Source organism: Corythoichthys intestinalis, chromosome 22, assembly GCF_030265065.1.
Source record: "Corythoichthys intestinalis isolate RoL2023-P3 chromosome 22, ASM3026506v1, whole genome shotgun sequence".
In the NCBI taxonomy this organism is placed as follows: Eukaryota; Metazoa; Chordata; class Actinopteri; order Syngnathiformes; family Syngnathidae; genus Corythoichthys; species Corythoichthys intestinalis.
The window spans coordinates 24,168,399-24,183,485 of NC_080416.1; the positions used below are offsets into that span (position 1 = coordinate 24,168,399).

A 15,087-nucleotide genomic window follows, 5' to 3' on the forward strand; every position below is an offset into this window, starting at 1 on the left:
TGCGCATCCACTCAGTGGGAGGCAGTGGCGCTCTCATTTTCAGAGTGTGTACAGTATTTTTGAACAAAACAAGAGCACACAGCAAAGAGCACTGGAGATATGAAGAGCTAAGACGAGGAAATATGACGACGCCTATGTAGCGTTTGGCTTTGACTTTTAATAAAATGTTTGTCTATTTACTGTGTCTACCAAATGGTTGCAGCGGACAGCAGGAAGCTAAATCGATTAAGACGTCACTTAAAGACATTATATCCATACACAGAGTTTAAGGGAGGGCCAGGACCCCTGGTGGCCAAAGAGCGTCATTGTATGTCAATAAGTTTCATATATATATGATTTTAAAATTAAGCGTTTGCCGGTAAAATATTGTCTATAAAAGTTGTAAAGCAATAAAACAACAAAAATGAATGAAATGAACAAAAAAATATATTTTTATGAATGGGTCAAAATTATTTTTCGAACAGATCATGTGACTAGCACCTTAGACGGTCATTTGCTTTGCTTTGCTTAACAAAACCCACCCGAGGACCGAAGAGGCAAGATGGATATACGGAATATTTTTCAAACCTAAGCTTTCAAAAGCGACAACAACTACTGTACAGAGCAAGCACCAAAGATTGAAAATGTGGACCATGAAACACCAAAGAGCACTGCCAAAATGGTGAGGGGAGTTTCAATTTGCCCAACTAAAGACGCTAATTGTACAACAGAGCCACCACCGGTGTCTTGCCCATTTAGTTACCCCTGTCAAAAATTGTATCCCCTGTCTGCCAGAGTGCACACACACAGGTTTGTTATGAGTTATGTCGACTTAAACAATTGAAGCCAGAAAAGAACTACAGATATATATTTTGGACATCGACGTTTATTAAACTGGAGAAACTCCATACAGGACTTGAATTACAGTAATAACAGTTATAGGTCATCCTACGAGTAACACAATAAAACATTTTTTTTTTACGATCTGTACGTATGTTGCGTTATACGACAGATTTTTTTTTTTTTGGGGGGGGGGGTGGATGGGCCATGTTTTAAGACCTCGTAGACAGCTACATCAAGAAAACACGGAAATCAAGCAAATCAGTGCAGCGCAGTGTCTCCACCCAGGGGATACAATTTTTGACGGGGGTAATCACATTGGCACGACACCAGCGGGCGTACCATATTCAATGGATGACGATCTTAGCGAAAAGTATAGCTATCCTAAGCAGCCAGATTTAGAATTCACCTCAAGAATGATGGGAAACAAACAAAACCAAAAAAAATGCTAATTTTCAACTTATATAAAAATTCTTGTAAGTTTATTTTATTCCTGACACTGTGTTTCGGGGTCATCAACATGTTGTGCCCCCCGTGCTCCAAAAGTCAAACACCGCCTATGATTATATCCCCATCACATTGATAAGCCGCTTGATTTGTTCTTTCAGCAAAAATGTGCTAATATTGCCATCAATTGTCCCGCTTTGTCAGTGTTACATCAGTAAACCAGCGAGCACTGTTAGCATCATAAAAGGTGGCCGACCAAGTTGCTCAGTGCAAAATGAGCCCACACCATAGCAAAAAAAAAAAACATTTTTCAGTATGAGATGGTCAAAAAAATGTGCTTTGATGTATTTTTACAGTTGTGGCTTTTTTTTTCTCAATTCAGGCAAATTGATGTGCTTTAAGTCTTTACTTTGTTGTAAGTTGATCTATATTACTTTTTTTCTTCATTCATTAAAAAGGACACAATGTTTTACAGAGGTGTACTTATAATAATAATTTTATAGACAAATGGTACAAGTTACAGCGGCGGCAGAGAGTTGGGGGGGCTCGAAACGTTTACGTCTTCCTAGGGGGTGACAGAAAATAAAGCACTGCATTAGCTGGACGCTCATAGTCCCCATATCAGTGTTAATGTCTTCTCCCTTCATTTGTATGCTATTTCAACTTTTGATAGTACATAAGCAAGTCAAAATTTAGAGTCTTGTTAGCAATAAGTAAAAAGATTCAGGTTTGGTGGAACATTTTGGTGTTTATTATTTTTTGCTTTATGTGTCAGTTTTACTGTAAACTTAAACCGCTTTGAGCAAGCACATCTTACATCTTATTTGGAGAATTGAGTGAGGAAAGAATACTTCAAAAAGTATGTTTAAATACGTTTTTATTTGTTTAAATGTGTTTAAAACATGTGGGTGGGGTGAAACTATAAACCTGTTTTTGTATGGCTTGTCTGTCTGTCTGTCACAGATTTTTACCTTTTGCTGGCAGTTCAGGGTCATTTAGCTGCTCCTGCTAGTAATTTGTTGCAATGTGTGGCTATTTTTTTCTCTCATTTTGTTACAATAATTTGTTGTTGATGTTTTACTTGTGTTTATATCTGCACTGCTGATCATAAGGACTAGCTGTTTTAATCTATACGTTTGAATCACGTCTTAATTTTGGCACACTAACATTTGACGCTGAATCCTTCAGTTGTTTTGGTTTTTAGCACACCAAAACTGTCCTTGGATCAAGGTGCCTGTTTAACTATCAAAAAAGTACATCTCGTCTAATATAACATGAGTTTAGCGTCTAAAGAGTGGATTTTTACAACTTAAATTTGCTTCAGGGTTTACAGCAACCAATTTATAGTGAGTCACATTGCTTTTGGTGGGAAAAACAAACCCCTCATAATTAATCACAATACAGTGAACTCACTCACACATAATAGGTGAAAATGAATGTAAGTGATACTTTACTTTTACCCCTCCATTACACTAATGACATGTCATTCATATATTCCAATAACTACTTATACTGTACATACTGTATGTACAGCCAAAAAAGCAAGCGGACTAACCCTCTCAAAAGGTCATAAATCAAATTATGATGAGAATTTGTAGGCTTTTTTTTTTTTTAAACAATGCCTCTGATTAGTTTTTACTTGTTTATTCATTTTTAGAAATGCACGCGCCCCTCCAACACAAGTCACATGCAACATTAACTTGAGTTAGTGTTCTCTTTAGCAAAACAAAAAATAGCAACAACTAGCTATTCCATGCATGTGGGCAGGCAGCTTTGTAACACACAAAGTAACACCACGCCCTTGTTCTTTAAGGAATGGCAAGCTGCTGCAAGCCCTTATTCACCTTTGCACTTATCATAATTTTTTTTTTTTTTTTTTTTTTTTTTTTTTTTTGGGCTCCAATGCCTAAATTGAAATAGTAATAGAGAATTAGATAAAGACTTTTAAGGTATTTAACGTGTATTGAAAATTCTACTAAAGTTCTACTGATCTACTTACAATACTCTTTTGGATATATTTTATTGCTTTTCTTTTACATCATGGCGAGGAGACTACAGATGAAAAGTAGCCTTCTAGCTAATTATGTGTGTAATCATTTGTTTTATGAAATTGCATTGTCCACTTTCAAATAAACTAAATAATGCTGTGTACAAATAAAACCCAATTTAAATAATGTTTCTGAAATTATGTTGTTGTTTTTTAACATTGGGGGCAAAAAGCACGGTTAACTTTCACATGGAATTAAAAATAAGTTATTCTAAGTATATGTTACATGATTGATGTCCTCTTTTGGGGAAATTTTAGCTAAAATTCTTATGATTAACATAGTCTACAGAGACTGTCATTAATAGTTAGGCTGAACATACACCAATTCCCATGCAATTATATAGAAAAAAAAAAAATAGCTCAAATGATCATTACTTGTTGCATAGTATTCCATCACTGACCTAATATTAATATAAGGCCTCTCATGATCTTCTTTGGTGGTCAGGTGGATCCGATCCAGCTTTTTTTCCCCCCAGATAATTTATAATTTAAAAAATAACACCATCTTGTTTTAATTAAACGAATTAATGGCGCGCGTGCGCTGTCCGACATTTGGAAAAACTTCTTCATACATTTAGGGAGGGGCCGCTTGCAAGCGTCGCCTGTATGAAGAAGCCTCACTCCGTCCTGCCTGGCGTGCTACTTTATAACGTGCAATCCCTGTACTAAAAGACAGAGAAAAATGACTTTTTGATTAAGAAAACGAGTTAAAGTCACTTTTCCTTGGCTAGTTCTTACGTGCGTCCTCGACTGACCGCTTCTGCCGTGACGCGCGCCGCCCACATCGAAACTTTTAAAGCAGTACCATGCACGCGTCTTTTTAACTAGTTCCAGTATATGCAGATGTGACTAAAAGTGATCGTATGCTTGGAAATTAATGTGAATTTGCTGGTAGGCTGTGTCGGTTACTTACCTGAGGCATGTCGACTGTTGGTTCGAATGTGGCAACTTCTACTGGTCCTGCGTGTCTATCCACTCCTCTCACTGTGCGTGTACGTGTATGTGTGTGTGTGTGTGTGTGTGGAGATCTGCGTTGTTGTCAGCAGCTGGCAGTCGTCCCGGATCCTCCCTCCTTCCCCTCTCTGCTAAAGACAAGAGGAGAGGGGGGAAAAAAGCAGGAAGGAGCTGTAAAAAGGGAACCAAATGCGCCATAATGTGACATCATGACACTGTTTTGTGTGTTTGTGTTGCTATTGTGATTGTTGGGTGTGTACATTTTTTGTTCAAAAAAAAAAAAAAAGTGCACCATATTCTGAAGTGCTCCTTCCAGTCCACATCTGGAAAGTTTTAGTACGACTTTGGACAGTGTCGTTGCAGTTTTTTTCTCTCTATTTGACAAGCTCCATTTTGAGATAGCTTTTCAATGTGCACTGCATTGATTTGCATTAAAATTGGAAGCGTGATGGCAAAAGCCCAAGACGCCAAAAAAAATATTTAAAAAATCTTTTTATTTTTGTTTTCAAGTATAAATCCGGTTGAAAACATATTTACCTATTTCACTGCCATTAACAGCGATAGATCCTTTTCATTTGGGATGAATTGAGTGATCATGATTCACTGCCATTGACGGTCAGTGGTGGATGAAGTACTCACTTTTTTACTTACGGTAAGTAAAAGTACTGATACAGGTGCAAAAAATTACATGAGTAAAAGTACATGTCGACGAAAAAAATTTACCCAAGTACAAAAGTACGTGCTTTAAAATTTACAAAGTATTTTCTCCCGATGCAAAAATGTAATATACCAACATACATACAATCATATATGTACATATCAATCATATATATACAGTGATCCCTCATTTTTCACGGTTAACAGGGCCATAACCCGCCCCGCCGCCGAAAAAATATATTTTTGGGTGTACATGTTCAATGTATTTATTCAGACTGAAAAATCAAGAATAAAGTTGTATTAAAATGCTTGGCTTTATTAAATGCTTCATTGAGTGAGTCCACTGAAATCCGCTCAAGCTGCTCACTTACGCATAATGAGTTGCTACAGCAACTGTTTAACAAGTTAAATAATGACTGACGCATGCGGTGCTTGGAAGTTTGTGTCTAGGGCAAGCTCAAACCCAAACATCTGTCAATCATTGATAACTTTAAAAAGGAACTCTAGTGCACCGCCTGACGAACAAAGAACAGGGACAGAGAAGGAGGATAACTGAGACTATGTGATCGGCTCGGGACAGATCATCTGTATTTTTTTCTTTTTAATTGAAAAAAACTTTGCGATGGTCTGAGGGCGCAAAGTTTGAAGCGCGAAGTAGCGAGGGATCACTGTGTATACGTATTTATATACATACAGTATGTTAGTAATACACATACAACAATCTGAGTCAATATTCAAAGAAAGAACCATAAAATTAATTGACTGCTCAGTTTTAATCCATGCAGAATGGGAAAAAACAAGAACAGTCAAATTGACTGCACTGTAAACAGAAGCTTAACAAGCTAAAAAACTCAACTTAGCTTAATGGCGGATTGCAAGCAACACTCTAGTGCATACAGCCACCCACTGTACAGCAATGTGGTGGTTTTTATTGGTCAATATCCTGTTCACCTGCCCTATCTTGCTTGTATTCATGTTGCTACCTCTAGTGCTCAGTTACGGTATAGCTGCACGGGCTTATCGATTGCGCCAGAGACATGAAAAAAATGCAACTATCGATTCACCCTGAGAAAAAAAGAAAACAAACAAAAGTATCATGTAACACAGGCAGCAATTTGAAAATAGGACCAGGGGCACTTCAAGAACCATTTATACTCGAGGCGGGGCCTGTGCCCCTGTGGCCCCACCTCTAAAACCGCCACTGAATGTAACTGGAACTGCCCCAGAATCAACAGGAAGTGAACCAGAAATGATCCAAAGTCAACAAACGTTCATTTGCCTCTCCGTGTAAATATGAATTGGACATCTAGATTTGTACAATGGCAGCCAATCAGTTAAAAAGTTTTTGCTTTTTTTTTCCCCAAAAAAAAAAAAAAAAAAATCATTCGCCCATCCCAGTCAAAATGGATTGGATGCCTATCGCAGTCAATGGGTTAAAATACATACAAAATGATAATCATTTTATGTGTAATGCAAATTTGAGATAATAGGCGTCTATGGTAACAAAAGCATTGAAGCTCATTTGATCTGGTATGTTAGTAATTCACGACAATAGAAATCAAGGGGTTAAAAGTAGTTTTGAAATCAGTCATTAAAAAAAAAGGAGGGAAGGAGGAGGAGGACGAGGAAACAGGCGCAACCGCATTCCTTCTATCTGGTTTTATGAGAGAGGGCCGTCACTGGGGTGTGTGCGTAAGTGTGTGTGTGAGTGAGTAAGGGGGCTGCTCCACATTTTGGTTATAATTTACCACAGGAATTTATTTAAAATGAAAAAAAAAATGCAGAATTTTAGCAACAGATGTAGGGGATTTATCTAAATATGATGTCTTTGAGGGTGTGTGACATTGAACATGATCTACAAACCGTATTTGGAGGGAGAAAAGGAGGTGAGGGTCATCCAAAACAAGCCCCCACCCACGCAAATATGGGAAGAAGGGGTTGCCCGCCACGCCCGATTAGTACATTGTTTTGGTATGATAACATAATGTCACAGGGTTTATCGTATTGCGTGAAAACATACATTGGTCAAGTGTCTATACACTTTCAATCATTAGCAAATACTGATGTTGCCATAAGATTATTAGGGGTGTGGTTCTTAAAAACTAAAGCTAATGTTGGCTTATAGTGATGCCAAGAATGCAGTGGGATTGTGTGCAAAAATGTGGAGCTGTAAGTGAGGTACAGATTTTAGTTGTAATGAGAACAGAAAATTACTATTGCACTGTACTATTATTCCATAAGATTATTAGCTCATTGGCTGTCGTTGACGGCGGTAGAAGTCCAAGCCAACAATATTTTGGCTCATCTACATCAAAGCATTATCAATAGAATGATTTATAGGCTACCAACACTTCATCATAGCCCCAGCTACGTAGTAGCTCTGCGACGTAATAGCGAAATGGAATAATATGGTGCATCTCCTGAGTCTATATGTTAGAATCTGCTTCATAATTAAGGAAATCCTTTCTTTTGGCTCATCTACATCAATGTATAATCAATAGATGGCCAGATATTGATCCTTCGTCGTAGCTCCCAGCTAAGGTACATGTACGTAAAGTGCGGAGTGGTTTACCCTCTGCAGTAATACAACTTTTTTTGTCGTAGTACCAGTACTGGCCCCAATCCTGCCTCATACAGTCATTCTAGACATGTGGCGATTACCGGTTTAAAGTTATATTGTGGTATGAAAATGTCAAGGTTTCAAAAACACTAAAAATTTTCCGCCATACCATCCCTAAGGTATTAGCTAATTTTTATGTTTGAAAAATGAAATCCCTCGCTTGCAGCTGGAAGGCTCAACCAACCCCCACAGGTTGCTGCTCAGTGTCAGTGAGTCAGCTGTGCTACACGATGGCTGGAGGAGGTGAAACTCCTGAACTTTTTTCCCCCTACGGAAGGAAACGAAATCGCTGGTATTGGAAAAATTAGCTACAGAAAAGTTACACGGCCGCGGCTTAGAGGAGGAGGGCAAACCGACATGTAAAATGTGTTTGCGAAGAGTGGCTGTCGAGGAGGCAATACCTCCAATATGATTTCGCATTCATACAAAATCAAAGGTTCGTAAACACTGTCATGATCATTTCCCACCAGTTATGAGAGTTAACTCCTGTGAGTTTAGTGTGACTAGCAGTGGTAAAACGTGTTTTTTTTTCTCTCTGGCAACTATGTGTTGAGAATGAGTGTGTGTGTAATGTAAACATGATAGGAGTCATACACACATGTGCTTTTTACGGAAAATAATTCAATCATTTTTCTTCTGATAGTAATAATGTTGAGCTGTGGGTTTAGGCTCACCTAAAGGACTGCATTTATATAAATTTTATTTAGAATATATATCTATATATTTTTTTAAAATTTATTTTAACATTATACTTATGTTCGAATTTGCTAATGTTTTGAAAATTAAAACTGTTGTTCAATGGAAAAAAGTTTTTTTTTTTTTTAAACCCAGGTATCTCAAAGCAACACATTTTGGAACTGTAACTGCAATACCGTGATACTGTGAAACCGTGATATTTTGGCTTAAGGTTATCATACAGTCAGAATATCATACCGGCACATGCCTAAGTCATTCTAAGGCAGTACTTCTCAAATGGTGGGGCGCGCCCCCCCAGGGGGGCGCAGAGCGATGCCAGGGGGGGCACGAGTGACCTCGGGGAACATGCTTTTTTTTTTTTTTTTTTTTTGCCGTACTAGAATAAAGTGTACTTGCACATCCACTCCGTGGGTGGCAGTGGCGCTCTCATTTTCAAAGTGCGTGCAGTATTTTTGAAGTAAGCAAGAGCACACGGAAGAGACTCATGCAGAGCTGGACTCACGCAGCGACCCACTGTCTTTCTCACGTGTCCGGCCGAGAAGTGCCGTTTTCGGCTTGGGATCGTCACGACCACCGCCCTCTAGTGACGGGATCTCTCGTTCACTTGAGTAAACGAATCCATTCCGGTTCGTTCAGTAAAAAGATTCGTTCAAACGAATCGTTCAACGAATCGTTCGCCCCCCTCATCTCCCTCCCCGCCCAAATGAATCGTTCGGTTAGTGAACGGGAAGTGACGTTGCCGAACGAATCACCAAAGACCGCTTCGCAGTATAACTGAACGGGAAGTGACATTGCTTGGTCCCTCCCTCTCTTGCACATTGACCACTCGTCGTAGTTTCAGAAATGAGTGACAGGCGATATCATTCTGCTTTCACAGACAGCCTCGTCTCCCTCCCGCTGCTCCAAAAGCGAGGGAGAACTTCCGCGTCGTCTGTCCTAGTTCTATGGGCTCAAAGTCATGGCTCGTGCTTGCATTTCGATTTAGGACACGGTTAAACATTTTCCTTTTGAGGGGGAAGTGGGGGTTTGGGGTCGGGGGCGCACGGACTTTTAGCATGATCTTGCTCACATATACAATGCTGCTGCTTCTACCAGCCAACGCGGCATGCTCGCTGTCACGAAAATAAAAATAAATCGAAAGTTTAATTCCTAAATATGGAACGACCAACACATCATATTTACCTCTCGCTCTGTTGTATTTTTGTTTTTTATTACTAAGACGATCGTATTGAATTTTTGCACTGGCATTAATAAATAAAATAATCCGGTCAGCTCCCCTGTCGTCCCCGCATCTCAGATCGTCAAATGCTGACGAGAAATAATTGTTTGCTCTTTATGATGTCGCCTTTCTACTCTCATTAGTCTGTTAAGAAAAATGTAGACATATTGCGACATCTCCCGTGTCCGTGCGCTTTGTTTTGAGCGCTTGAGTAGCACATGATGGACGGATTGACATAATTTGTCAAACCAACCGACACCCTCTGACACGGAAAAAAAAAAACACTCGGAAAAAATTGACATGTATATACAGTTTCATTGCAAATCAGTATTATGGTGATCATACTAAATATTCTTTTTTTTCTGTGCACATGAGGTAAATATCGCTGCCATGAAGCCTCCATATAGTGACAGTTCTCTGCCCGCTTCACTGCCGTCACGCGACCGCAGCTCAGCTTTTGCTTGCCTCGTAGCTACACGTGTTTTAAATTACTGTAAATTTGATAGTATATCGTCATAGGTACAGTCCCGAGTCTGTTGAGAAAAGTAGAACACTAAACCATGCTCGCTAGATTTGTGCGGTGTTTTTGTCTGTTTGAGCAGCATTTGATAGGCTCCACGTTAACAAATATGTGACAAAGTCATTTCCTTTCATTTTATGACTCGTTCACCGCATAGTCATTACTGGAAAGTCAAGTTAGCAGCAAGCTAGGTCAGGAACCGGAGGACCGAATCACTGAACGGGAAGTGACAAAACTCAGTCTTTCCCCCCTGCCTGCACGCTTGCTGCTTATTTGGCCACACGTGGGAATGAGTGACAGACGCCTTGATTCTGTTTCCGCTCCCTCCCCTGCACGCAATGAGGCTGGCGTCTGATTGGTCGTGTGCGATGTCAGAAGACGCTGCCGCTTGCTCAACGCCCTCCCACGCAGCGAACAAGCGCCATCAACTTCATAGAACGAATCAGTGCAGATGGTGATTAGTTCGGTCTCGTTCACCCAAACAATTCGTTCAAAAAGAACGAATCGTTCGCGACCGATACAACACTACCGCCCTCACCTACGGTTCTCCCTCGGCCGCCGAGAATGCGCTTTTTTCGGGCCGTTTGCCTTTGACTTTTAATATAGTGGGAAATGAGGAAAGACCACTGTTTACTGAGTCTAAAAATGATTATAGCGGAGAAGCCAAATCAGTTAAGACGCCACTTAAAGACATTAGACCTCAATCTCATTGACAAGCCGCTTGATTGTTTTTCAGCGAAAATGTGCCGAATATTGCCAATTGTCACAATCGTCCCGCTTTGTCAGTGTTATATCAGTAAACCACTGAGCACTGTGGTGAATCAGCGAAAATAAAAACTTTCCTTCTGTCCAGAGACCTTTTTCCCCCCTTCTATTCAGTTTTGTTTTTTTTCGGTCAAATTTTTTGGCATGTTGTCCTGAAGAGTAAATGTTTCTAATCAATTTGAATTTGTTATTATTTACTGATTTTATTACATTTTATTTTTCAGTATCAAATGGTCAAAAATGTACCTTGAGTGTATTTTTACAGTTTGGATGTGACTTTTTTTTTTTTTTTTTTTTTTTAACTTCAGGCAAATTGATGCGCATTAAGTCTTTTCTGTTACAAGCAACACAATGTTAAAAAAGTTATACTTTATTATAAGTTGATCTATGTTACTTTTTTTCTTTAATAGAAAAAAAAGGACACAATGTTAGGCTGAGGCGTACTTATAATAGTAATATAGACGAATGATACTATTTACAGTGGCGGCAGAGAGTTGGGGGGGGGGCGCGAAACATTTACGTCTTCCTTGGGGGGGCGTAACAGAAAATAATTGAGAAGCACTGTTCTAAGGTAAGGATGTGATTACTAGGGGTGTGGTTTTAAAAATAAATCATGTGCAAACATCTAACATTGACTTCCAGTAAACCTGATAATTTTAATAAGAATGGCGTACCGCACGCGTGCTATGTTTAGACCGTTACGTCGCATCGTAAAGCGGAAGTAAATCCGAAGTGGGACATTATAGACCCGCCCTCGCATAGAACCAACGTAATTTGTGCCACTTTTCTCCGGAAATCTTTCAAAAACGAACATGCCGATCACGCATTGCTTTTTTGGAACTTGTAGAAACGACTCTAGACATTACGACACATGAAGCATGTTTTCTTCATACGTTTCCGGAAACCAAAAACTCGGGAGGAAAAAATGTGAAGACCGAATCAACTTGCGTTGACTTTAACACCAGCTCGGTGAATCCATTCACATTTCATATGCAGTAAACATTTTGTTGGGTTGTCATAGTCTTTCAGAGGACAAAGAGGTAAGCCATTTTTTTATTTTTAACTTATTTTATTTAGCGTAACGTTGTGCCGTACTGCTTCTGTCTGACAATGAATGACCTGAAAAGAATTACAATGGTATCTGACTGCCACTGCTACCGTTTCTGTCATATATATATTTATATAAACAATTTCAGTAAGGGGGGAATGTAAATAAATTATAGAATTAAGATTTGTTATCAATGAAAAAATTAAAAGTGTTCGTTGGCTGTCAGTGAGTAGCATTTGCGATCGCTACACAAAGCTGACTAAATTACCCCCAAGAACGGTAAGAGACGTAGGACAACCAGACGATATAGAAGAAAGACAGGGCTGATGGTAAAGGATAGCTTGTTGAAACAGGAGAATGTCATTGTCAGTCACGTCGGTAAAAAACCTAAGGCTATGCTTAGGTTGGCTCGTTTTTTTCGTCTTTTTCAGCCTTCGACACTCAAGCCATCTCTTTAACTGAACATTTGTATGTCCTTCCACATCTTTGCCAGTGAATTTGGCACCAGGCACATCATTTTTGGAGAGAATTGGTAGGTTTAGCTCTGTAAACTACTCCTTCGTACACGATTTTCGTTCATCTCCTATTAGGGACAACCAGTGGCTTGTCCCTACTTAGCAACAGTAGCTAATGTCATAAATATTAATGAACGGAAGTGATGTGTTGCTTGCGGTACACCATTTGTACTGAAAAGCACAGTTCATAGTATTTTAATAATAGTAGATAATAAATTATCTTTGAAAACATTGTTTTAAAATGTTTTTTAAAATTATTCATTATATTGGGGGCGGTTGTGTATAAAAAAACATTGAAACTGAAAATTACACTTGTCAGCTGGCATACTCGTGACTGAGCTGCAGGTGAAAGCCCTCCAGGTGTTCTTTCAGTTTCTCCCTCACGTCTTCACTCAGTTCTTCCAGTGAAGCGCCATGCACGGAACACTGCTGGCTTCCAGTTCCAGTCGGCTCACTAACGTTATCAGAATATGGTTCTAACACAGTCTGAGTGACAACATCCTCCACGGTGAGATAGTTCTGGATTTGGTTTTCGATAGGGACCAGTATGAACTGCTCCTTGTCTTCGCCCTTTATCCACAGAAGTGATTGTAATGAATCCTGATTGTGAGATGCAACTTTCACCTCACATGGCTCATAAAGAGAGTTGGGCAGCTGTTGTATAGTTTGGAATGGACATGGCAAATTTTGCAAATTTGTCCCGTTCAAGTTATGTTTTTCAGTGAACTCTTCCTCAGCAGTTGCCGCCGACTCCTTAAGCGCCGCTGGGTTTACCTCTTTGTCCGTTTCTAACATTTTGCGCCCTCTCCCACAATAGCAACAGTATTTATCTGCTGCACTTCCCGACTCATCCTCGCCTATAGCGTCATCTTCCCGAGGGTGGCAATCCTCGCTGCTCTTGGAGTCATCTCTGCTCGCTTGCATCTTCTGCTGTCTGTCGCGGAGCCTCAGCAGGGAGCTCCGTAGTCGGCTCTCCCGGCGCCGAGCAGCATGCAGCTGCCGCAGGGTCTTCTCCAAGTAGTCCACGGCCTTGTCGTAACGCCTTCTCCACAGCAGGGGGCAGAGCAGGGCGTAGCTGTGCTCCTTAGGCAGGTAGAATCCTGGCCGTGGGGGGAGGCGCCGCATGTAACGCGAAGGTGAGACGGAGCGGGTTGGAGACGCCGGCGGAGGTGAAGGGGTTTTTCTTCGAGGCGAGAGCTGCTCCCCATCTTCTCCTGCCTCATGTGAAGATCCATCTGGTTCCTCGTTGGTCTCTTTCGCGTCAAGCGAAGTTTGATTTGTGGATTCATCTAAAGTTTGACATTTGTCAGTGTTGTGCTCGTGTGAAACTTTGCTGTTTTGATAAAACAGACACAGTAATGAAAGTAAATCAATATGATGAATAGCAACAAAAAGATTCGTTATCAATTACACAAAATACATTGTTTAGGCATAGACTTCATAATGGTATTGACTGGAGGTGAGAATCTTTGGGCACCTAACGATTCGATTATAAATCGATTATTGATGACACCCACAAACCCCCCATGCTATGAGCTGCTTTCAATGTTTCGTACATTAGTTACAAAAATTGTACAAAAAGTCTTTCAGGCTTAAATGAACGACTATTTCAGTATCAAGTTAACAGTTCAAAACGGTAAATAAAGTACTCAATTCCCCATTCTGTATCAGCAGCTTTAAACTACATTGAATTAATTTAATGCTGTGAATCAACTGTTAACAAGTTGTTAAAACTGCTCCCGTTATTCCTTAATTTCCCTTCTGTCTACTTTAGACATGTTAAAGTTTTAAACTGTTTTAAAGATTCAAGTCAAGAATTTGCCGATTTAGGAGTACCGTAATTTCCCGAATATAACGCGCACTTTTTCCCCCCCAAATCAACTTGTAAAATGGTGCGCATTATAAACGGGTACATGGATGGAGACAGAAATATATATATATTATATATATGGCGGAAAAGACTCAGGTGACTTGAAGTTCCGCTCTGAGACCCCCAATTTAGCCAACTTTCAAAATTGTCCGATATGCATGTGTGATACATCATTGGAAAGCTTAAAATCTCACTTTTCTGGGGGAATAAAAATTTTGAACAGGAGGTCTTCTTTTTTTTTTTTTTTAAATCTTTTTTTTTTATTTTTTTTTTAATGTTTTTTAAACAGCAAAACCCCATCTGGAGGTGAGAACATGCGAGAGCAGAATTACAGACGCTATGACTTTAACGAGATACAGTGGTACCTCTACATACGATCACTTCGACACACGAACTTTTCGACATCCGACGTAAAATTTGAGCCGCCATTTGTTTCTACATCCGACGAGTTGCTCGAAATACGACGACATGACAGCACTGCAAACGAACGCACGGTGGATTTTCTTGTGTGAGAAATCAACACAGTTTTCAAAAAAAGTTGATACAGTTGGAGAAACAAGGAAAAAAGTGATGCTTACCTTTGAAATGAAGATGCAAGTTATAGAAAAATATGAGCTTGGGGTGCGCGTCCCTGAACTGGCTCAACAATACAGCTCCATGGTCCTCTTCCGACCACCGTTCGCCACTATTTATAAGTTAAGGTGACAATTATTATTGTGGTAACATTGCCAAGGAAATCGCCAGCTTCGTCACGTTTTTATCATTTATTTAAGAACTTATCCAACACAAAACGCCCATTGTCTTAAGCAGTTGACTGCTCTCAAGAAAACGAAAGTATTATCTCTACCGCACCGACCTATCTCACTGAGACGTCAGCTTCGCGGTGCGTTCAGGGACAGTAAAAAGTGTC

At 39.8% G+C, this 15,087-nt stretch overlaps 1 protein-coding gene across 6 annotated transcripts in view; it reads right to left on the bottom strand.

Annotated features, from left to right (window-relative positions):
* LOC130910482 (THAP domain-containing protein 7-like) overlaps window positions 1-15,087 on the bottom strand; it is a 28,752-nt gene that overhangs the window by 5,185 nt on the left and 8,480 nt on the right. For 4 of the 6 annotated variants that reach the window (XM_057827832.1, XM_057827833.1, XM_057827835.1 and 1 more), the window contains exons 5-6: window positions 12,636-13,640; window positions 4,227-4,398 (exon numbers count right to left, since the gene is read on the bottom strand). In XM_057827832.1, the coding sequence (XP_057683815.1) occupies window positions 4,353-4,398; window positions 12,636-13,640 (1,051 nt within the window). In that variant the 3' untranslated portion in view covers window positions 4,227-4,352. Of the gene's footprint in view, window positions 1-4,226; window positions 4,399-12,617; window positions 13,641-15,087 lie in introns of those variants that run through there. The other 2 variants (XM_057827836.1, XM_057827837.1) reach the window with 2 other exon arrangements.